Here is a 23,687-nt window from a genome sequence, read left to right on the forward strand (position 1 = left end):
CTCGCAAAAATGATTATTTTGCCGATAATTTTAATATTTATGGATGAAATAACGACTTACTTCGAAGAAGAATTCGGAAATTTATTTTCTTTCACCCTTTTTTGTAATTGTCTTGAAAAAGCAGAGGACCAATCATAAAAGCCGTATCATTTCGCCAACTTTCGAACCTAACCTAAAAGGGATTTTGGCATTTGTCGCCTTCCGCTGACTCGCTGGGCGCAGTGGGGCGCAAGAAGCCGAAGACAAATCCGAGGGCATTTAAATAAACACAACAGTGCGGGGCACGCTGTTGTTAGACTTATTTACTAGTTCAATTTATCAAAGTTAGGCACAATTACACACCTAAAATGGTAAGTTGATGGTTGTGTTTTAATTTATTAGAAATTTTCGGAAAAACGAAAGTGGCAGCTTCATGCTCGCGTGAACTAACCTCAAAATCTTTTAGGATGTGTTTCTCATGATTCGACGAAAGAAGATGACGATATTCACTGATGCGAAGGATAATACGACTGTTCTTGAGCTTAAAAAAATTATAGAAGGTGAGTAAATTGTGGCAAATGGACGATTGGGTTTGTTATGAAGAGTTGAGGTTTGACAAGTCAGGTCCGAGTATTACTAACCTGGATTATTTCGTGTTTTGGGGTCAGGATTTCACTTCAGATTTCAGTTGCTTTATTATTTTTTGTATTAAACACAAATTTCAGTGCTACATTTTCATTTACGAAAACATTTTTTTTATATTGAGATTTTTTTGCTCCAAAAATGATAAGCTGTATTTGTTTGTGCGGAAAATTTGATGAATTAACTAGCGTTTTTCTGGTAATGCTTAGTCTCGTGTATATACATATATATTGGTTTTACTTCAAAGTGTAAATAACTATTTATATCGTGTCTATTTTTAAAAAACAAATATTTTTATAGCAAAGGAACATACATTTTCGTTTGCTTAATCACGAAACGAACAATTAAAAAGTCTTTATGAACTATAATACAAGTGATGCCGTTTCCAGTTTTATGAAATAAAATTTTGAAGCTTTTAAGATTTTTTTTTCAATTTTTCCAGATTCCTGGGAAAATTTTAAATGTTTTTTTAATTTTTTAAAATTAATTTTATTAGAATATTAAAACAAATTTCAAAACAATGATTAATTTAGAAAAACTTAAGTTTAAGGGATATTAAATTTTTTTGAAAAGATCAAAAAATAATTGAGAACTTGACAAGATTTGATGAAATTAAAAAAAAAGTGTGGTTTTTTGAAGATTTTGACAAAATAAAAAGAATAAAATAATTGTATTAAGAGTCCTAGAAGTTTCGAGAAATTTGAAAAAAAAATTAAAAATTTGAAAAGATTCCAAAAAAAGTGAAACAAAATGTAGATTTTCAAACATTTTGAAATAAAATTTATAAAGTTTTTAAAGATTTTGAAAGATTTCAAGATTATACAATTTTTTCTCAAGGTTCATGGGAAAGTTTAAAGTGATTTTTTTATTTCAGAAAAATAAATTTGAGGAGAGTATTTATAAATATCACAAAGCAATGATTAATTTAGAAAAAACTCGAGTAAGTTTGAGAGATATCTGGAGTTTTAAAAAGATTAAGAAATAATTGAAAATTTGAAAAGATTTCAAGAAATTTCAAACAGAATGTAGATTTTTTAAGATTTCTAACTAAAAATTTAGAAGTATTAAAAAGAAAATAATTTTGTTAAGATTCCTTAAAAAATTAAAAATATATTTTATTTTGACAAATGGATTTTAGTGGAATATTTAAATTGATGTTCAAAATTGTAAAAAATAATTTGTTTAAATTTGCAGGATTTATTTAAAGTTTTAGAGAAAATTAGAAATAATTTTAAAAGATAGTTGACAATTTTTGATAAAAGTTTTTAAATAAATAAAAATTTGAAAAGGTTCCGAAAGTTGTATTAAAAAAATATTATTTCTATTATTAATTTAGAAAAAACTGTAGTTTGAGATATTTAGAATTTTTAAAAAGATTTACAAAATTTGTAAACAAAGTTTAAACTTTTGGGGATTTTGAGGGAACAAAAAGAATAAGATAATCTTATCAAGATACCCAGTAAAATTCAAAATTATTTTTATTCAAAAAAGTTAATTTAAAGAGAATATTTGAAAAAAAATTCAAAATATTTCCATAATTGTAAATAAATAGTTTTGAAATTTTTGAAGGCAAATTAGTTCATTTTGCAGGATTTATTAAAAATGTAACCAAAAATTCCAGTAATTTAAAAATTTATTTAGAAATTTTTAATTTTTGTTTTATTATTAAGATTTGGAAAAGTTCCGAAAAAAGTAAAACAAACTGTAGTTTTTTAAACATTTTGAAGTACATTTTTAAAACTTTTTATTGATTTTTAAAACTTTCAAGATAATGCAAAATTTTCTTAAGATTCATGGGAAATTTTATAATGATTTTGTATTTAAAATAATAAGTTTAAGAGAATATTTAAAGAGATGTTAAATTTTCAGGCATTATTTAAAGTTTTAGGAAAAATAAAAAATAATTTTGAAAGATATTTTAGAATTTTTAATAAAAGTTTTGAAATAAATAAAAATGGAAAAAGTTCTCAAAGTTTTTATTAAAGAAATATTATTTATATTATTAATTTTTAAAAACTTTAGTTATTTTATTTAGTTATTTTGAAAAGTTCCGAAAAAAAAAACAAAATTTTGATTTTTGAACATTTTGAAATAATTTTTTTTTCAACTTTTTATTGATTTTAAATTTCAAGTTGATAAACAAATATTTTAAGATTCATGGTAAATTTTATAATAATTTTGTATTAAAAATAATAATTATAAGAGAATATTTAAAAATATTTCCAAACTTTAAAAAAAATCAGTAAACTTTTAAGGCAATTTTGTTAATTTTTCAGGATTAATTAAAAGATTTAGGAAATATTCTAAATCATTTTACAAATATTTCGAGGAGAGAAAAATTTGGTTTTTAACCATTTGAAATCTTTAAAATTGAACATTGATTTTTTTAATCAAAAAGATAAAGATATATGTTTAAAAAAGAATATATAAAAACTGTAATTGTGATATGAAATAGGAGATTTTTAGAGAGATTTCTGTAATTCTTATTTTGAAAAGGAAATATATATATATATATATATATATATATTACATCTATATGTAATATATCATCGTATCATATATTACATCGTTTTAGTTTTAAAATAATCATTTTGGTTAATAATTTATCTATTCTCATTGAAAATCCATCATTTTACTTGAAAGATCATCACTTTGTTTGAATATATAACTATTGCCTTCAAAATTCCTTTTTTTTTGTCGTTAAAATTTTTATTTTTGAACTGATAATGTAACTTGCAATTAAATATTCCGTCATTCTAATTAAAAATGGATCTCCTTTGTGGAACATCAATTTATTAACTGTAAATTTAACTATTCAAATTTTGGTTGAAAATATATCCTTTTTACTGGAATATTCATGTGTTTTAATGAAAATTCATCTTTTTGGTAGATGCTAAGAATGATCATTTTTACTTGGAACAGTGAATTTTTCAAAAGGATTACGATTTTGCCTTGGAAAAGGGAATTTAAAAAAAATTTAATTCTGTCGTAGAAGAGGGTATTTGACAAAAGAATTTATATTCTACTTCGTAACATGGTAATTAAAAAAAAGTAGAATTTCCAGAGCTGGGAAATAAAAATGTTACTGATAAATGATCGCTAATTTAAAATCATATTTTTAAATATTATTGAGAAAAAAGAATGTATAAAACTGTAATTATGATTAGTAACAGGAGTTTTGAAAGACTTATCTGTAATTTTGAAATTGAAAAGAAAATTTTCCAAAAGACTTATTAGAGTTCTAACTTCGAGTAGGGAATTTTCGAAAAGAATAACAATTTTGATTTGTTTCAGGCAAATCTGCAGAAGTGAATTTTCGAGAAAAATGATAATTTTGAGTTTTAAAAAATTGTATTTGTTTTTCAAGTTTAGCTTGAAATATAAAAATAGATAACCATTTTGACTATCAAAGAGAAACGAATTTCTGTGAAGTATATATTTTTTATTTTATTCTAAAATATGTACATTTTAAAATACACAAATACAGTTTGTTTGTTCTTTCTTCGAAATAAAGTATTTATACCACAATTTCTTTCACCAATGTAAATAATGTGTGATTTATTATTGTAAAATGCAATTCTTGTAAATTTTGCAACGAACCTATTATATGTGATGCTGAATTCGATAAGAGAATTTTCTTAAAAAATTGTCATTCAGATCTCGAACAAGTAATTTTACAAAATAATTTTAATTCTAACTTGAAAGAGGATATTTTCGTGAAAAATTAGAATTTTGACTTGGAGCGGTGAATTTTCTAAAAAAAATAGAATTTTCACTTGGAACGCGGAATTTTCAAAAATAACTATAATTGAAGGGGAAAATTAACAATTGACTGGTGAATGACCAGATATTTAAAATCATCCATCTGGTAGACACTCTGGGGTCAAACCTAAAAGATTATTTAATTCATTATATAAGTATATCAGGTCCTTGATTTACCAGACTATTTTCTACTTCTTCGTTAATTGGATAAAATAATATGTCCACCATCACAACGAATTAAAACAGACCGAAAAATTTTCCGAATGGCTGATTAGGGACCATGCCTAAATTAAGTAAAACCTTTTGCTGGCATTTTGAAATAAGTATGTCTCAATAAAAAATGTAACACATTATTTTTTAATAAAACAGTTTAGTTTTCAACCAAAAATATGAATTTTCAACACAGAAGATTAAGCTTTGACCAAAAAGAACGAAATTTCAACAAAAAAATATTATTTTTAACCAAATAGTTTGAACTATGGATGTGGTGTTAGTTCAAATTTTATTTTATTAATTTTTAGTTTCTATTTTTTTTTTCCTTTTCAAATTTTTCAAAACAAGTAGTTTCTACAAAACAGTTGAATGTTCTACAGAGGAAAATGAATTTTCAATACAAAGGTTAATTTACAACCAATAATTGGAATTTTTATTAAAATAGTTACAATTCCAGTTAAAAAGATTAATTTGAACAAAAAAACGCATTTTTCACTAAAATTATTTATCTTCAACCAAAAAATAAACTGTTTAAAAATAAGCTACAGTTGTAAAAACATTAATTCTCTGCAAAAAAAGATGAATTATCAAAAAAATGAATAAATTTTCAAATAAATAGTTCAATTTTGTACCAAATTAATCGATTGTTTAATTTTTAAAATATTTTTGAAATTGTAATCTTCTAAATATTTTTTAAAATTACTCAAATTTTGTCTAAATTATTTGAAAAAAAATAATTTCTGTAATCACAAGAAGAAATTTCATCATTTTGCTTGAAATATATAACTATTGCCTTTAAAATGACATTTTTTATTAAAAATTATTATCTTTGAACTGAAAATGTAACTTGCAATTGAATATTCGATTATACTAATTAAAAATGGCCCTTTGGTTAAAGATCAATTTTTTAAACTGGAAATTTAAGTATTCAAATTTTGGTTGAAAATTTATCTTTTTTAGTTAAATATTTTAAATCCGTGTATTTGGTTATAAATTAAAGCTATTTGGTTGAAAGTTAAATATATTTGTTCAAAGTTAATCTTTTTGGTTTAAAATTAATATCTATTTCAGTGTTCAAGAAAACTTTTTACATTATGTCCACATTTTTCAATGGAAGTAGAGAACAATTTTTTTTAGATATCTGCTTAAGTATAATTAAAAACAATCTCTTTAGCCTCTAAAAATTATTATAAAAAATTTTGAGCAGAATCTTTCTACTTTTTAAGACACTATAAAAATTGAAAATATTTCATCGGTAATATTTTAGAATATTCAATTAATAATATAAATGTTATTTTATTTTAAATGTTTAATTTCTTTTATAGTATATAAACTGTAAAATGTCGTTTCTAATTTCAATCGAGTTTATAAAACACATATTTTTCGTAGCTTTGCCTACTTGGATCCTATGTTATCTTCCTTGAACTGACAAAATAAATTTTTTGTTTAATAGCTGGAGACCTAAGTTTTGTTGATTTATTATTATTAGTTTATCATAGTTTAGATAACCTTACATTTCTCGTTAACCTGAAGTTTGCGGAATTTTTATTTTAAACGGGAAAAAGTAATTTCGTTTTAATAATTCGACAAGTAGAAAAAGTGCGCTACGCGCGCTCATACGTCTTTTTGGAATTTTTGAAAGAAATGTTCAATTTTGTGGATTAGCAATACAAAAACTTTGAATCGAAAATTTGAATTAAAAATTGGAAATGAATTCAACCAATTTTTCTGAACTCTTGAGAATTGTAATGTGTTGAAAATTTTCGTTAATAAAACATTTAGGAAAACTTGAGCTATTAACAAATAAAGGGTCTTGTCTTTTCTTTCATTCATCCAAACTTTTACATTTTTATGAAGAAGAATTTTACATTTATAACATGAAAAAGTTTCTCAATCACCCAAAAAATGTTTAAGATGATTTATAGAGATCCTCAAATTTATTTTGAAAATATGCTTTTCTTAGCGATATAGTGTTATTATTATTTTCATTAAATTATTGAATATATCATTTAGGTAACATATTATATTTGAACCTAAGAGATTTGAATTTTAAATAAAAACAGTTGAATTTTAGCAAAAAAAAAAGTTGTAACTTAATAGCAGAATCTTAAACTAAACAAATTAGTTGTTACTAGAGGCATAGTAAACCAAAAATAATATATTTTTCTCATAAGAGATGAATTTGCTATAAAAAAGTTTTTTTTAACACAAAAATATGATTTTTTAACAAAATAGATTAGTTTTTTACGAAAAATATCAATTTTCTACAAAAAAAATGAGTTTTAAACAAAATAGTAGAATTGTCAACTAAAACAGAAACAACAAAAGTTTTTTCAGCTAAGAAAGATTAAAATTTTCATCCAAATTATCATTTGAAAAGATTTTTAATATAAAATAAAAATCGAGAATAATTACTTCTTTTTTAGGTTAATCTCTGTATTTGTTTTTGAGGGTTTAGAACTATCATTTTTTCAAGATTATTGAAAAGATGCAAAAAGATTTTTCAAGATATTATATTTATCGAAAAATTATCATTTTTTTTATACCACAGGATTTTGCAAGATTTTAGGAAAAAGTCGAATCAGTTTGAAAGATATGTAGGACTTTTAGAAGTTTTATGAATATTTTCTTTAAAAGTCCATTTTTCTAAATGAAAGGACATTAAAAATTTCCCAAGGAATCTCGAAAAGTTTTTTATTTTCTTGAAGCCTTTCAAACTTCTTCAAAAGTTTATGAAATTTTGTCAAAATCATTACAAATTTAAATTTTTTGAGTTTTTGTAAATCTTTAAAAATTTAAAATTATTTTATAATTTCCAAAATGTTTAAACCTTTTAAATATCTGTTGAAATTAGTCGAATTAAAAAAAAATATCTTAAAATTCTGAAAAGGAATAAAAATTTGCCTTTAAAGGCTATATAATTCTTCTAGATTCTATTTTGACAATTTTGGAAATCTTTTGGAATGCTTTAGAGACTTGGTAAATATTCTCTTAAAATTGTTTTAAAAAATCACGTTAATTGAAAAATTTGGCTTTAAAATCGTCCACATTTTTTTTCGAAACTTTAGAAAATAATTTGGGACGTTTTGAAATTTTTATCAATTTTTTTCTTAAACTGATTTAAAAAAAAGTATTAGTTTAAATTTTCCCAGGAGTTTTAACAATTTTTTTTATTATTGTGAGAACTCAAAATCTTCCAGAAGCTTCGAAAGTTTGATATCCAAATATTTGAAAATGTACGCTGTTTCTAACTTTTAAAAAATGTTTTCATGTCATCAAAATACTGGGCACCTTTGTTCCATTGATTATTGTTATTAAATATCTTATTTATATAAACGTATATTTCTTATCAGCCTCAAGTTTTCAGACTTTTTATTTTAAATGGGAAAAAGAACTGACAGCTTTATATCACAAACAAAGGATTCCTAACAACAATACCTTCAAATTGTTTCGAGTAATTTCGATATGGTTCGAGAATAAATTGAAAAGGGCGCCATGCGCTTTTTAATAATTGACTGGGTTTTTTAAATTTGCGGCACTGTTTACACTACTTTTTTTTTATCTCTGAAGTGATACCGAGGCCTGATATACGGAGTGGACCATTTTAATCTTTCGCCGAAAATATCTCAGAAAACACGTCAGATACAGAAAAATGTTTGTGACAAAAGTTCTAAAAGTCAAATGAAGGTCAAATAGGCGAAAATGATATAGCGAACAATTGTAGGTGACAATAGGGTACCTATTTTTATATATATATATATTGGTATCAAAGACTTTGACCTTGAAGGCGATTTTCAAGGTCGCTTGTAGGTCAGTGTATTTTTTGTAATGGAACTTTTGTCTGAAACATTTTCCTCTATCTGACGTGTTTTCTGAGATATTACCCTTGATAGATTAAAATGGTCCATCCCGTGTACCTGTGAAATTTTATTTAAAAAATCTCGCAAATAAAATTCTTTTTCAGGTATATTAAAAATACCACCTCTAAACCAACAACTATTTAACAAAGATAACGTAATGATGTCCGATGGTAAGTTTCTCTCTGACTATGGATTAACATCAGCAACCGCGAAGGCTCAAAGTCCTGCCCTAGTGGGACTCGCAATTCGCCAGGAAAATGGAGTCTTTGAAAACCTCGAGATGACTCCCTTTTCTCTGCCACCCGATCTTCCCGATGTCATGAAATCCCAGGAAACCAACGGACAGGAACAATCGCCTTGAGTAACCTCAAATCGTGTGAAATGGACTGTGAAGTATATCATGCGATACTTCACAAAAAAAAATTACAACAAACAAACATCGCCATTCAAACGGATTTCAGGGAGTCCACTCAAGCATGATGTGAATACTAGATGTACACAAGTTTATGCCTGTAAAGTTCAGCTCTTGAGGGAAAAACCGAGTAGTGAATGAAAATCGCAAATAATTTTTCTTGACATACTTGGGTACATTTTGAATCAATCTAGAGTCACCTACCAATTACTTGGAACATTTCCCTCTCATCCGACACATTTTTTTGTTATATTTTTGATCTTTCAGAATAAACTACTTGAATCTAGCTTGTTTATATTTTGGTTCCAGTATAGAAAGTTTCCTTTACGGACAAATGAGCTTTCGAAAATTTCTGAATTTGTCAATATTGGTCCATATTATGGAAGCATAGTGCTCAAAAGTTTTGCTGGGTTTTTGTAACATTGACTGTCTAGTTGCAATGTATGTACTCCTTGAAAATAACGGAATATTAATACTGTGATTTACACATTCGCAGCTTCTGTAAATTGGAAATTCTATTTTATTTTTTAAGTCTTTTGAAAAGTAACTTTAACAAAACTTTGTTTCTGTTAGAGTTGTAAATATATTTGGGATATTTAATTATTTTGATTTGATTTATATTGGTTTACTGCATGCTCATGAATCATTAAAGAAGCAATCGTGATTAAACGACTAAACAGGGTGTCGCGTTTTTTATCATCGCTGATGTCAATGTGATACCTCGAAGATTAATAGAAATGCAATTTTTTCTTTGTACTTGCTGATTTGCTGTCGATTTTAAAGCCTGCTGGGTATTTAAAATACACTGGCTGCTTTCCACTTTTTTAACGGCGCAAATTCTAGAATATATGTTTTTTTTTTGCGATAATATCTAGTTTCTACTGAATCCAAACAATAAACAAGGTAAAGAGATACGTAAATTTCCTTTTTGAGATTCAAGATTTGCTTAGAAATAAATGAAAAAGAGAGGTGATTAAAAAAAAGTTTTGTAAGTCTCTGCATCGATTTTATTCACTTTTTGATTCTGGAATTGAAATAAAACCTGAAGAAATGTAAATTTAGTGAAGTCCGAACCATCAATATAGATTATAATAATCAATTACAATATAGTGTTTTTATCGAAGAGATTTCACTAATTTATTAAAGAATGCCATTGTATGAATCATCGTTTTTATCGACAGAGCTTATTCTGTAATTTTCATCCCGAGAGAATGTCGATAGTGAAATTAGCAAAAAGTACTGTACCTACGACTGATCTAAGTTATAAAAAATTGCTTTTTTTCACAAGAAAATTCACGCGTTCGAACCAATTAGGCTCGCTGCTGCACTGAAGAAAAAAGTAACTAACGAATTTCAGCAAAATAATGAGGATTAGAACACTTGATTTATTCTTCCAGTTTCATCCCTCGGTTGAAGATTTTATTTCGAAATTATTCGCAAATTTAACCGATTTTTTGTTTTATAATTGGAGAAACAGGAGGTGCCTTTAAGCGAATTTCTCTGTAAATTATTATTAATAAACTTCGTAAGCAGTAATTTAAAAAAAAACTACATCTTAAGTTGTACAATATAATTTCTGATCTTCTATCTTGTCTCATTATTCTTTAAAATAAGTCGTTAGCACTTTTTTTAGGTTGAAAGGAATTATGTAACTCGAGAGAATAAAATTATTAGATATTTATTTGACTTGAAGTTCCTACGAAATTTTTTAATTTGAAACTTTAGGGCGGATCAAAACTCGTATTTTTTTTTATTAAGTACAAAAGTGATTTTTTTTATTTCTTCAGGAATTTTTCTAAAGTTAATTCAGATTTTTGTTCCACATCCTGAATTAATTTCTTTATTTATTAAAAAGTTTAGTTGAAATCAAAATTTAAATGAAGGTTTAGTCAAAATCGACGTGCTTCAATATTAAATGGCATATAAATATGTTGGGGGAATAATTTTCAAAGCAGTTTAATACAGGTGTCACTAACTGGGGCCTTCATATTATGTTTTTGAAAGTTCAAACTATTTTGTTATAAAGTGATATTTTAGTCCTTTTGGATTTAAAATTAATCTTTTTTGAACTTTATTTTGTTGAAAATTTATTTATTTTTTTTTACAAAGTTTTTTTTTATGAAAAAAATTCAAATATTTGGGTCGATAATTCAACTATTTGGTTCTAAATCAAACTATTTTGTTTTGATTGTCACTACTTGATTAAAAATTCATCTTTAATTGCAAATTCGATTGTTTAGTTGGAAATTGTCTTAATTCAAATTTTTCGTTGAAAATGAAAATGTTTTTGGTTTAAGTTTATCTTTTTCGCTTAAAACTTCTAATAATTGTTTCAATCGAACTTTTTCGGTTGTAAATTCAAATATTTTGTTAAGTATTAAACTATTTTGTTGAAGAATTCAACTCTTTTGTTGAAAAATGTTCGTTTTTGCTTTATAGTTCAACGACTTGGTTGTAAAAACAATTGTTTGTATGAAAATTACTATTAAAAAAACTCTGAAAATTTTTATTTTATTGTAAATGCAATTTTTGATTTTTTTTAAATTCAACTATTTGGTTTAATTATAATATTTTTTTGAATAAATTCTACTAATTGTTTGAAAATAAATCTTTGTAGGTTGAAAATTAAAATACTTTTTTTATCAAATAAAACTATTTGATTAGAAATTTATATTTTATTGTAACTACATTTCAAGATGATAATAATTCAGCTGTATGTTTTCCTTAAAAATTCGATCATTTGTTTAAAAAATTCATTTTTCTATAAGGTAGAAAATTTAAGAATTTGGGTAAAATTCAACTATTTTGTTGAAATTTTTTCTCTTCACTTTAAGTTTTAATAATTTAGTTATAAATGCAACTATTAATACTCTTTTTCAAATAAAACTATTTTATGGGCAATTATATTTTTTCTTGAAAGTTCAATTTTTCAACTTGATTATTTAAACTCTCTTCTAAACAATTCGTCTTTTTGGCTTGAAACTTGAACAATTTTATTAAAAACGACACTTTTTGCTTAAAGTTTAACTGTTTCGTTGAGAATTATCATTTTTTGTTTAATTCAACTTTTAAATTTAAGAATTTAAAAATCGATTTAATATAATATTATAATATTCTCAACTCATTTTTATTCATTCTCTATAATAGTTTTTTTGAAAGAATAAAAATGTAAATTTCATAGTATTGTAAATATTAAAATGTATTAAAAGGTAATAATAATTAATAGTCGTAAACGCTTTGGTCAGGAAAAGTCAGAGAATTTTGAAAATGAAGTTATGCGGCTATCATGAAATTCTACTATTTAGTTAAAAACCTAATTATTTTGTTGAAACTTCAGACTTTTTTGTTAAAAGTAATATTTTCGTCCTTTTGGATTGAAAATTAAATTTTTTTGGTTGGTGATTATTATTTAAAGAAAAAAATAACAACTTTCTAAAAAAAAAAAATGAATTTTCAACAAAAAAAAGTTCAATTTCAACTAAGAAAGTTGAATCTCTATTATTTAAGTTGTTATTTTTCATCTTTCTTAGTTGAAATTGAAGTTTTTTTCATAAAAATTAATTTTTTGCTTGAAAATTTAACTATTTTTTAATAATCTTGCGAGTTATTAAATTAAGTATTTAAAAAAAGGCACTTAATTATTTGGATAAAATAATTTTACAGTGAAAGCAAAATCCCAAATTGTAAAAAATACTGAACGTATAATTACCGAAATAGAAAATTTTCACAGTTTTAAATTAGTTAAAATAAATTAAACTACCGAATATGTTTATTAACTAAATTATAGAAATTTCGAAAGTGAAAGTTAACGAAAATAGAAGAATTCAGAAATTTTAATTTAAAGAAATTTTTAAATGGTCGAAATTTTATTACAAGATTGTTTTATTTTCTCGGGAATTTGACATTACAGAAATTTATTAGTTTCGACTATTTTAAATTTCAGCAAATTACTAATTTTCAGAATTTACTCTTAATTATAATTTCCAAAATTTCAGGAATTTTATGCTTCAGATATTTATCAATTTAAGGAATTTTCAGCAAGTTACTAATTTCGGGAAATTCCGGCTGTCACTCTTTTTTAGATTGAAACTTAGCGAATTTATTCATTTCGGGAATTTGAAGCATCCGAAATTTGCCAATTTCGGGAATTTTAAATTTGGGCAAGTTGAAATTCCAGGAATTTATTAGCTTCGGAAATCTGGAATTTCGCGAATTTATTAATTTTAAGAATTTCAATATTTGGAAAATTAATAATTGAGGGAATTTGTAATTTTCAGGAATTTATTCATTTCGGGGATTTAAAACATCAGAAATTTATCAATTTCAGGAAATCGAAATTTCAGTAAATTATCCATTTTCGGAATACACTAATTTCTTAATTGAATTTTCAGGAATTTGCTGATTTCAGAAATTTATTAATTTCGAGAAATTTAAATTTCAGGAATTGGAATCTTCAGAAATGTATTAATTTTGGCAATTAGAAATTTATCAATTTAAGGAATCTAAAATTTCAGAAAGTTAATAATTTTGGAAATTTCGGGAATTTACTTATTTCAGGATTGAAATTTAGGAAAGTTAAATTTCCGGAAATTTATTAAAATTTTCTGAAGTTACTCATTTCTTAACTGAAACTGGAATTTTAAATTCAAGGAAATTACTAATTCGTTAATAAAAAATTCAGGAATATGAATCTTTAAAAATTTATTATTTTAACTTTTTGAATGAAAATTACTATTTAAAAAAAAACTCTTTGAAAATTCATATTTAATTTGAAATGCGATTGTTGCTTTTTTCTAATTCAACTGTTTGGTTTAAGGTTAATCTCTCTAATTTATAAATGTTACCTATTGTTTAAAAATTCATGTTTGTTCTTTGAAAATTCAAATATTTGGTTGAAAATTTAACTATTTTTTGGAAATATTGTCTCTTTGGCTTGATAGTTCAACTATTTGGCTGTAAATGTAAATTTTTAGTTTGAAATTTGATTTTTTAAATTAAATTCAACTATTTGGTTGAAAATTCTAATATTTATTTGAAAAGGACAGTTAATTTATTTGTTGATTGAATTTGACAAATTTGTAGAAGAAAAAAAATCTGTCCAACTTTCTTTTATTTCAACCGTTTTCTAAACAATTTGTTAAATTGTGACCTTTTTCAATTATGATTTCATCCAGTTTATAATGCGTAATTCGAAAATCTTTGATTTAAAAAATTTTACATGTTAGATTTTTAATTTTGAAGCGTACATTTTAATTTAAAGAATTTTAAAAAATGTTAAAAATTAAAATTCAAAATTTAAAAGCGTTCAAAGTCGTAAGATTTTTGATCAAATTAAACTGTACTTTAAGATTTAAAAAGTAAATAATAATTAATTTTAGAAGACTTTTCGGAATTAGTTCCCAATTTTAGAATTTCCTTATTAAAATTAAAATTTAATATAATAATATTGTATTGAATTAAAAATATTATTTCAGTCTAAAATATTCCATTTTTAAACCATCCAATTTGAAATTTTCCAATTAAGAAAAAGAACAATTACTTAATATTTAGAAATATTTGACTTCATTAAAAATCTGTAATTATAAATCAAATATTTAAAACTAAACAACAACAAACTAAACGTTTAACATTGCAATTTCAATTTTTCTTTTAAAAAAATTTATTTGTTATTAAAATTATTGAATTTTGATCGATAAAAATTGAACACCTATTATTTTCAGAAAAAAATTCGAGTAAGCTGAAGAAACATTTAGAAGTTTTGAAAAAATTCAAAATTAATTAAAAATTTGAAATCATTTCAAATAATTTAAACGAAGTTTCTACGTATGTAGATAAAATCCGGCTATTCGTACAAAAATTTTGGTGCAAATACTCCACGGCCTAATTTAAAACCAAATATAAATTTTGGCAGATGTAGAAGGATTTTAAGGAAATTTTTTCAATTTGGCATTTCAAAAAATTTGTGGGAAAAATTGTAATAATTTTGAAACATGTTTAGAAATTCTGAAAAAAATTTTAAATCATTAAAAATTTTTGAAATGTCAAACACCATGTAAATATTTCAAGATTTTGGAATAAAATTTTGAAGCATTTTAAGAATAACTTTTTATTTAAGAAGTGTTCAGTTTATAGAAAAAATTTAATCGTTTAATTTTGAAAGTTTCTAGCTTTAAATGCTTAAAATGATATAATTTAACAAAATTTTGAATGCATTGATTGATTTTTCAATTTAGAGAATTAAAAATGATAACGTAGATTTATATTATATACTCTATAATTTATAAAAATGTATATTTTTAATTTCACTGTTTCGTTGAAAATTATCGTTTTTGGTTTAATTCAACTATTTCCTTAAAAATTCATCTTTTTTGTTAAAAATTATTTTTTTAAATTAATCTATTTCTGAAAAAGTATTATTCTTATTAAAAATTGTTTTACATAAACAGCGATAATTACTTTATTTTAAATTATAAAAAATTAAAAACAACTTAGCAGTAAGAACTGAAATTTCAGAGCTATTTTAAATTTATTTAAGAATAGAAAAATCGGTTTAATATAATATAGCATTCTCAATCAATTTTAATTCATGCTCTATAATAGATTTTATTCTAAATAAAAATTTGACTTGAAGTTTCCACTACAAAAGTTTAATACTGCAAAATTTTGAATTTGAAACTTTAGGGCGAATTATTTTAATAATATTCGGTGAATGATGATAATAAAAACTATTAAATTTCTTTTATTTACACTAATACTGCTATTTTTTAAATTAAGTACCAATGTGATTTTTTTATTTCCTTGGTAATTTTGGTATGTTAATTGAGAGTTTCTTTTCGAGCAGATTTTTTTGCTAACATCTCCTGGATAAAATCGTTATAAATGTTTTTTTTTCCTGGAACGTAGTGACCACCTTCGTGTATAAAATACTTTTTTGGGTCGGAAAATAGTTCCAATAACTCTGCTGCCACTGCTGAAAACGGAAAGATATTTTTATGTATTTAATTTAAAATCATTTTAATAGAAATATCTTGTTTTCTTACTGGTGGGAATTATTTTGTCGCCCTCTCCATAAACGTGCAAAGTTGGTAAGTCGAATTTTACTTCTTTGTAGTAAATAGCGTGTGGCTCACAAAGTGACTTAAAACCGGAAACCAGGATCGCAAAATCAAACTGTATGGGGGAAACTGTAAAGTTATAATAATTCAATTATACTACGCTAAACCTTAATTTAAAAAAAATAATAAATAACGGAAAAAAACAAAATAATTATCAGGGCGGCCGCTGGAGCGGAAAATTGCAGTGAATTTATTTTTTATCGGGAATTTAAAAAATTTTTAGAAGAAAAATCTAACCCATCATTTGAAATATCACAAATTTCATATCACATTATATGCAATTTGAAATGAGTTGGATTTCAACTTTTTTTAAGTGTTAAGTTCAATTGTTAACTTTTTAAATTCTGAAATCGTTTAGTTTAGAATGTTCTCTTGAAATTAATTTTTCATAATAAAAAATGAACTTCAATTACTTTAGCAAACTTAATAAAAAATTACTATTCTTTTGAAACCTTTTGAAACAGTTAACGAAGCTTCTGATTTTTTTGTTGGAAATCTTCGAAAATCTACATTTTGTTTGAAATTTTTTTAAAACCTTTCAACGTTTCCAATTATTTTTTAATCTCTTAAAAAATTATAAAAATCTCTTCTACTTACTCGAATTTTATCTAAATTAATAGCTTTTAATTGTTATTTATCAAAATTTCCTTCTGTTTTAAAATATTTTGAAATATACTCAAAAAATTATTATTTATTTAAATAAAAAATCACTTTAAATTTTCCCATGAATCGAAAGAAAAATTTTTATTATTGTGTGACCTTCAAAATGCTTCCGAAAACTTTCCATAATTTTTATTTAAATTTATTTATTTTAAGATTCATTACAAGTTTTAGGAAAATTTCGAATAATTTTAAAAGATAATTGCAATTTTTGAAAAAGTTGAAAAATAATTGAAAATTTGAAAAGATTCCGAAAAATGTAAAACAAAGTGTGGCCTCGAAAATATTTAATTAAGAAAAATGAGAATTTTTTAGTATAGAGCTAAATTAAAATTTTGAACATTGAAATTATTGGTTTTTAAACAATTTTCAAAAACAATTTAAAATTTGAAAAGATTTCAAACAATTTAAAACAAAATACAGATTTTTGAAGAATTTGAAATAAAATTTTGCAGTTTTTTAAGTATTTTGAAAGGTTTTAAGATTTAAAACATGAGATTACTACGCAAATTTTTCATGAATTTTTATTTAGATAAATTAATTTTAATTGCATTAATTTAAAGTTTTAAAAACAAAAAACCATTTTTATGAACAAGTAATAATTATTAATTAATTTGAAAAAATTCAAGTAAATTAAAGAGGTATTTATAATTTTTTAAAGTTATAAAGATTTAAAAAATGTCAAGCAAAACGTAGATTTTTTAAGTCTTGAACCCAAAAATTCAGAAGCTTGTTAAGTATTTTGATAGATTTCAAAACAAAATTTGTTTAAATTAAAATTTCTAAAAAAATGGAAAATAAGTTTTTATTTTGAAAAACTAATTTCAAGAGAATATTTGAAAAGATCCCAAAATTGTAAAAATTAATGTGAAAGAATTTACGATAATTTTCTAATTTGCAGGAATTATTCAAAGTTTTAGGAAAAATTTGAATCATTTTAAAAGATAATTTGAATTTTTGAAGATTAAAAAAAACTAAAAAAATGCGAATCATTTTAAACGATTATTGGAATTTTTGAAAATTAAAAAAAATGGCCTCAAATTATCACAGATTATTTTAAACGATTTTGAAAATCTTTTTAAATATTATCTTAACATTAGTTTTTTAAAATAAAAAAATATTTTCAATTTTTCTAGAAATCATAATAAAAAAATATTATCTAGAAATGTCTTTTACTTACTCGAATTTTTTCTGCATAATATTTTTTAGTTGTTATTTATCAAAATTTGTTCCTGTTTTAAAATATTTTGAAATATACTCTTAAAATTATTATTTAAAAAAACTTTTTATTTTATTTAAATTTATTAAATTTATTTATTTTAAGATTCATTAAAAGTTTTAGGAAAAATCCGAATCATTTTAAAAGATAATTGGAATTTTTGAAAAGTTAAAAAATAATTGAAAATTCGAAGACTCCGAAAAATGTAACACAAAATGTAGATTTTTGAAGATTTTGAAATCAAATTATTAAGTTTTTTAATGATTTTGAAAGGTTTCAAGATAATAAATTTTTTTCTTAAGATTCGTGGGAAAATTTCAAGTGATTTATTATTTTAAAAAAATATTTTAAGAGAATATTTCAAAATATTTCAAAACAGGAACAAATTTTGATAAATAACAATTAAACAATTATTAATTTACAAAAAATTCGAGTAAGTTGAAGATGTTTTTAGAATTTTTTAAGAGATTAAGAAAAATTTGAAAGGTTTTAAAAATTTAAAAACAAAATGCAGATTTTTGGAGACTTTAAAAAAAAAATCAGAAGCCTGTTAAGTATTTTGAGCACTTTCAAAAGAATATTAATTTTTTATTAAGATTGCTAAATAAATGGAAGTCCATTTTTTCTGTTGAAAAATTAATTTCAAGAGAATATTTAAAAGTATTTCGAAAAGTGTAAAAAACAATCTTGAAAAATCTGAAACAATTTTTTAAATTTTTCAGGATTTATTAAAAGTTTTAGGAAAAATTCGAATCATTTAAAAAGATATTCAGAATGTTTGAAAAATGTTTTAAAATAATTAAATATTTGTAAAGATTCCGATAAATGTAAAATAAGATAATAATTTTTTTTTCTTAAGATGCATGCGAAAATTTAAAATGATTTTATATTTGAAAAATAATAATTTTAAGAGAATATTGAAAAGATTTCAAAATAATTTTTCATGTATAAATAACAATTTAACTATTATTAATTTTAAATAACTCAAAATTAAAATAATTTAAAAAGTGTTCAGATTAAAAAAAATTGTAATCTCAATTTTTAAATATTTCTAACTTAAAATTGTTTAAAATAATATAATTTTCAAAATTAATCATTCATTCTTCAACATTTCGCACTGCAAATCGAAGCTTTGATTTATATTATTTTGAATCTTTGAACTGTACAATTTATAAAAGTTTAAAATGTTTAATTTTCGAGGGTTTGAATTTTTTTGAATTTGAAGTGTTACTTTTAAAAGTCTAAAATTCAAAATACTCCCACTTTGAACGTTTTAATTTGCAGTTAATTTCTATAAGTAGGTATAAATGAAAAAAATAGCTTAAAAGTTCAAATAATTAAATTTCAGTGACTGTGAACAATTTGTGTGAACCGGAAAATGCCCGGGAATTTTTTCCCTGTTAAAGTGGCCACCTTGAATAATTTTTAAAAATATTTGTAAATTTTTAAAAACAAAAAGAATCAATTTTTTGATTGCCTACGTTTTTTCTCTTGCATGGCACAGAGAATAGAAACGAATGATGCCCCTTGGGAGAATCCAAGCAATCCATCGAATGGGCCAGATACTTCAAAAGTTTTTTCTATTAAAGCTACGCTTTCTTCAAAACCCACTGATAAATTGCTGGGTACAATTGCCCTGAATACTCTGTCTTCAGTATTGAACCACCAACCAAATCCTGAAATAAAAATAATTAAAAAATTATTTAGGATATTCTAGGCTTGGAATTATTTTCTGATCGGAAATTTTACCAGTTTTTAGGAAAAAATTTATCCAATTACCCGCTTTTTCGATTCTGGTTATCTATTTTCAAGCGTACATTTTCAGTTTAAAAGAATTTTCAAATGCAGTTTTGAAGAATTTGCCGGAAGATGATTTTAGTTGGGATTTTTTTAAATCTCGTAAATTGTCTGCTAAGAGTAAAATTTTAAATACTTGTTTTTAATACAAAATTCGATTTTTCTTAACTTTTCAACTTTTAAAAATTAAATTTTCAACAGTTTAATTTTTGACAAATGAAAATTCGATTTTGTTTTTTCTTCAGTTTTCAACTCTTGAAAAGTAAATTTACAATTTTCTTCTATTTTAAACTGTTAAAAATATTTACGTTTACATAATTTTACGTGGTAATTTAATATAAATTTGAATTCATAAAAATTTGTTGTCGAAAATGTATATTTTTTCATAAACGCGTTGCCACTAGTAAATAAGGTTTTGGAAAATTAAAAGCATTTTAAATTGAATGTACAAACATTAGAATTTAATATGAATAAGTTTTTTTAAACAAATAAATAAAAAATAGCAGTTTAAATAATTTAACTATTAATTTCCAAAGTGTTATTTCAAAAAAAATAATCTGTTCAATAAAAAAGTTTAATATTTGCATTTAGCAGTTCAACATCACTTAATAAAAAATTGTTCAATTGAAAATTATTTAAAGCTTCCATTGTATACCTATAAATTATTGAGCGTTGGAATTAAATATTTTTTATGTCTTAATTTTAAAAGATTAAATTTCAACAGAGTTTTTGAGAACCGGGAAATTATCCGGAATTTTGTTCCTCACTTAAAACGGCCAACCTGATTTATAAACATTAAAATATTTATAAAATTAATATATCTGACAATCTATAATTCTTTAAATACCTATTACTTCAAAATTTCAATAAAAAATGCTGTTAAATTATTTAAAAATTAAAATTGAATAATGTAAGGTGTGTTTGTAAATCTTGAAAAAGATTTTTGAAATTAGCATAAAGCCGTTATCACCTTCTGTTTCAGAATCTTCTTCTTTAGCAGCTTCTTCTAGAGGTGGAACTTTATGAGGAGCTTTTACAAAAACAAAATCTACTTCCTTTTTCAAACTCTTCCTCAGGGATCCGATTTTTGCTCTGAAAGTCAAATCTGATTGACGGTATCCATGAATTGCTAGAATCTGTAAATAATATATTTAATTTTTTTATATTTTCAATTTAGGAATTTTATTAGGAATTAGGAATTTTTATATTTATTTTATTATTACATGAATCCCTACACCCCTTGTTTTCAAATATTCCTACCCCCTCCCCCTTTTTTCAAGGAACTTCCACTTTTTCCCGTTTTTTCAATTTAATGCGAAATGCCCAATAAGAAAATCCACCTATTTTTCATTAAGAGTGAATTATTATTCAGAGAAAAATCAGAGCACTTTAAGTAACTGTTAAGAATAATAAATGAAAGATTTATTATTTAAAATGCAAAATTATGTTTTTTTCATTTATAAAAGTTAAATTATATATTAAAATCCGTACAAACGATTAGAATTCTGGCCTTTAAATATAAAGAGTCAGGGAAAATGAAAAATAGGTCACAGAAAAGTGAGGGAATTTTGAAAATTAAGTTTTGCGGCTATCCTGAAATTCTGAGATTTCGTTGAAAATTTAATTATTTTGCTAAAAAATAAAACTATTTTGTGACACAATAATATTCTTAGACTAAAATTCAACTGTTTCGGAAAACACTTGTTTTTCTGGATTCATCTTTCATGCTTGAGAATTAATTATTATTGTTAATGATTTCACTTTTTCATGGAAAATTCACGTTTGTTGGTTGAAATTTTTGTTTGTTGAAATTCTACTTATCAGGTTGATAATTCCACTGTCATTTTGTTTTGAAAGTTAATCTAATTGATTGAAAATACAATTATTTTAGGATGATGTTTAATCTTTTTTGTTTATAAACTCGAACATTTTTGACTATTTATTAAAAATTCAACTACTATTTCGAGCAAAATTCTTGTCTGATTAAATATTTATATTTGGTTCTAAATGCAACTGTTTAGTTAAAACTATTTGGTTGTGAGTGCAACTGTTTGGTTTAAAATTAATTTTGACAGAATTAAAATTTTAAACAATCATAATTGGTTGTAAATACGCCTGTTTATGCAACAGTTTTTTGTTGAAACCTTAATTATTTTGTTGAAAATTCCACTATATTCTAAAAAAAAATCTTTTTTATTGAAAATTGAAACATTTAATTAAAAACTAACTTTTGTAAGCTGAGAACTCATCTATTTAAAAAATTGGTAACTGTTATGATGAAGATTCATCTCTTGCTTGAAAATTCGACTACTTGGTTATTTTTGTATTAAAAATCATATGTGTGATTGAGAATGCTACTTTTTTTTGGTTGAAGTAACTTTTTTTGTTTGAAAATTCATCTTCTTTGATTAAAAGTGATTATTTTTTAAAAATAAACTGGCTTATAAAAACTGCGTATTTTTTATTGAAAGTTTTTAACATTTTGTTAAACATTCAACAATTTTGTTTAAAATTCGTTTTCTTTGTTTTGATAGTTCAACTATTTGGTAATAAATGCAACGGTTTGCTTGAAAATTACTTTTTTATTAAATAAAAAAATTTGATTGAGAATTCATATTAGTAAATGCAACTTTTTAGTTGATAATTCAACAATTTTGTTATGATTTATCTTCTAGTATTAAAAAAAAAACAATTCTGTTGAAAATCGCCCTATTTCACCTGTATTGGGATCACTAATATTCTTATTTAAATCTTTTTATAACAGCGATAATTACTTTATTGTAAATTATTAAGAATTTTAAATAGACATCAGCGAATCAGAGAACATCAATATTGTCAATATTAATGTAGATGAAAAATTAATGATAAATAATGGAAGCTTTTGAACATATAATTACTGTGATGATAAATAATTCGAGATTTTTGTAATATTTGTTTCAATTTTGTAACCGTAAATTATATTTTAATTTAGTGTCACTTTTAGGAGATAAATTCTCCTACTCATTATTTTCATTAAATAATATGAAACAATAATTAATATTTTTAAACTTATTTTTCAGGACATAATATTATACTAAAATGCATATGTACTGATATTACTTACTCGTAATTTATCTGGACTAGTCATTATTTCTCTACCTCGATCGAATAACCTCCAATTTTTCACTCTACGTGATAAACATTAATGTAAAAACCATTTAATTTGATTACTAACTTAAATTTACTTATTTCTTATTGATATATATGCCATAAATGTTCGAATAATGTGTCGCGTTCTACTTTTCTTGCTGAGAGGCTGGAGTTCGGAATTCTTTAAGAGGTTAGGTTTATTCCAATTAAATAATAATAATAATAATTCACGAAAACGTCACACGTGCTCTACACGTGAGTTGTATATATACGACATTAAATGTTCCGAATAATTTTTTCCTGTAAATTAAAAAAGAATAAAATACCTGATTTTTGTATTTATTTACATAATTTGTTGAAAAACTGAAAGTATAATCATACATATTTTGATATTTTTAAATCAAAATCGACAATATTGACGAATATTAAAATTATAAGCAATTAAATATATCGTATATTTTAAATATATTTACAAATTATTTAAGTATATGGAGCAATGCAACATATTTCAGCAATAAATAATTAAATAATATTAAAAACATTTTCATTTTATCTTCTTATACTCAAAAATGTATGTATATTTAGGTAAAATTAAGACCATTTTTAACAAAATACATGCATTTTCAACTAAAACAGTTAAATTCTCAAACAAAAATAGGATAAACACAGTTCAGTTTTAAAACATTACATTTTAATAAATAAGAGTAATTAATTATAAATTTAAAAAGTCCTACAAAATTTCTTTCAATCATTTTTTATGGGATTTGTCATTTGGGTTTTTTTCATCGAAAGTTTTATGCCGAAAAATAAAAATTCAAATTTACGAATTTTTAATAAGAGTTTATATTTGAACCAAATGTTTTATTTTCAACCAAAAAAGATGAATTTTCAAGTAAAAA

General features: G+C 23.5%; 2 protein-coding genes across 3 annotated transcripts; one reads left to right on the top strand and one right to left on the bottom strand.

Moving 5' to 3' along the window:
• Positions 1–191: 191 nt before the first annotated feature.
• LOC117178193 (elongin-B) lies at positions 192–10,455 on the top strand. Its single transcript, XM_033369487.1, has 3 exons — positions 192–350; positions 446–539; positions 8,561–10,455. Exons 1-3 carry the CDS (start codon positions 348–350, stop codon positions 8,815–8,817), a joined length of 354 nt encoding a protein of 117 aa, XP_033225378.1. The 5' UTR covers positions 192–347; the 3' UTR covers positions 8,818–10,455.
• A 5,145-nt stretch (positions 10,456–15,600) lies between these two features.
• Positions 15,601–22,972, bottom strand: LOC117178210 (esterase OVCA2). Of its 2 annotated transcripts, none has more exons than XM_033369514.1 (5): positions 22,763–22,972; positions 20,630–20,795; positions 19,344–19,538; positions 15,909–16,052; positions 15,601–15,835 (listed from the first exon to the last, which is right to left on the bottom strand). In XM_033369514.1, the coding sequence occupies exons 1-5, from the start codon at positions 22,784–22,786 to the stop codon at positions 15,684–15,686; spliced, it is 681 nt and encodes a 226-aa protein (XP_033225405.1). In that variant the 5' UTR covers positions 22,787–22,972; the 3' UTR covers positions 15,601–15,683. The 2 variants fall into 2 exon arrangements, with proteins under 2 accessions (XP_033225405.1, XP_033225404.1); XM_033369513.1 differs by having other exon boundaries at positions 15,601–15,838.
• Positions 22,973–23,687: the final 715 nt, after the last annotated feature.

This window comes from Belonocnema kinseyi, chromosome 8 (assembly GCF_010883055.1).
Source record: "Belonocnema kinseyi isolate 2016_QV_RU_SX_M_011 chromosome 8, B_treatae_v1, whole genome shotgun sequence".
Lineage (NCBI taxonomy): Eukaryota > Metazoa > Arthropoda > Insecta > Hymenoptera > Cynipidae > Belonocnema > Belonocnema kinseyi.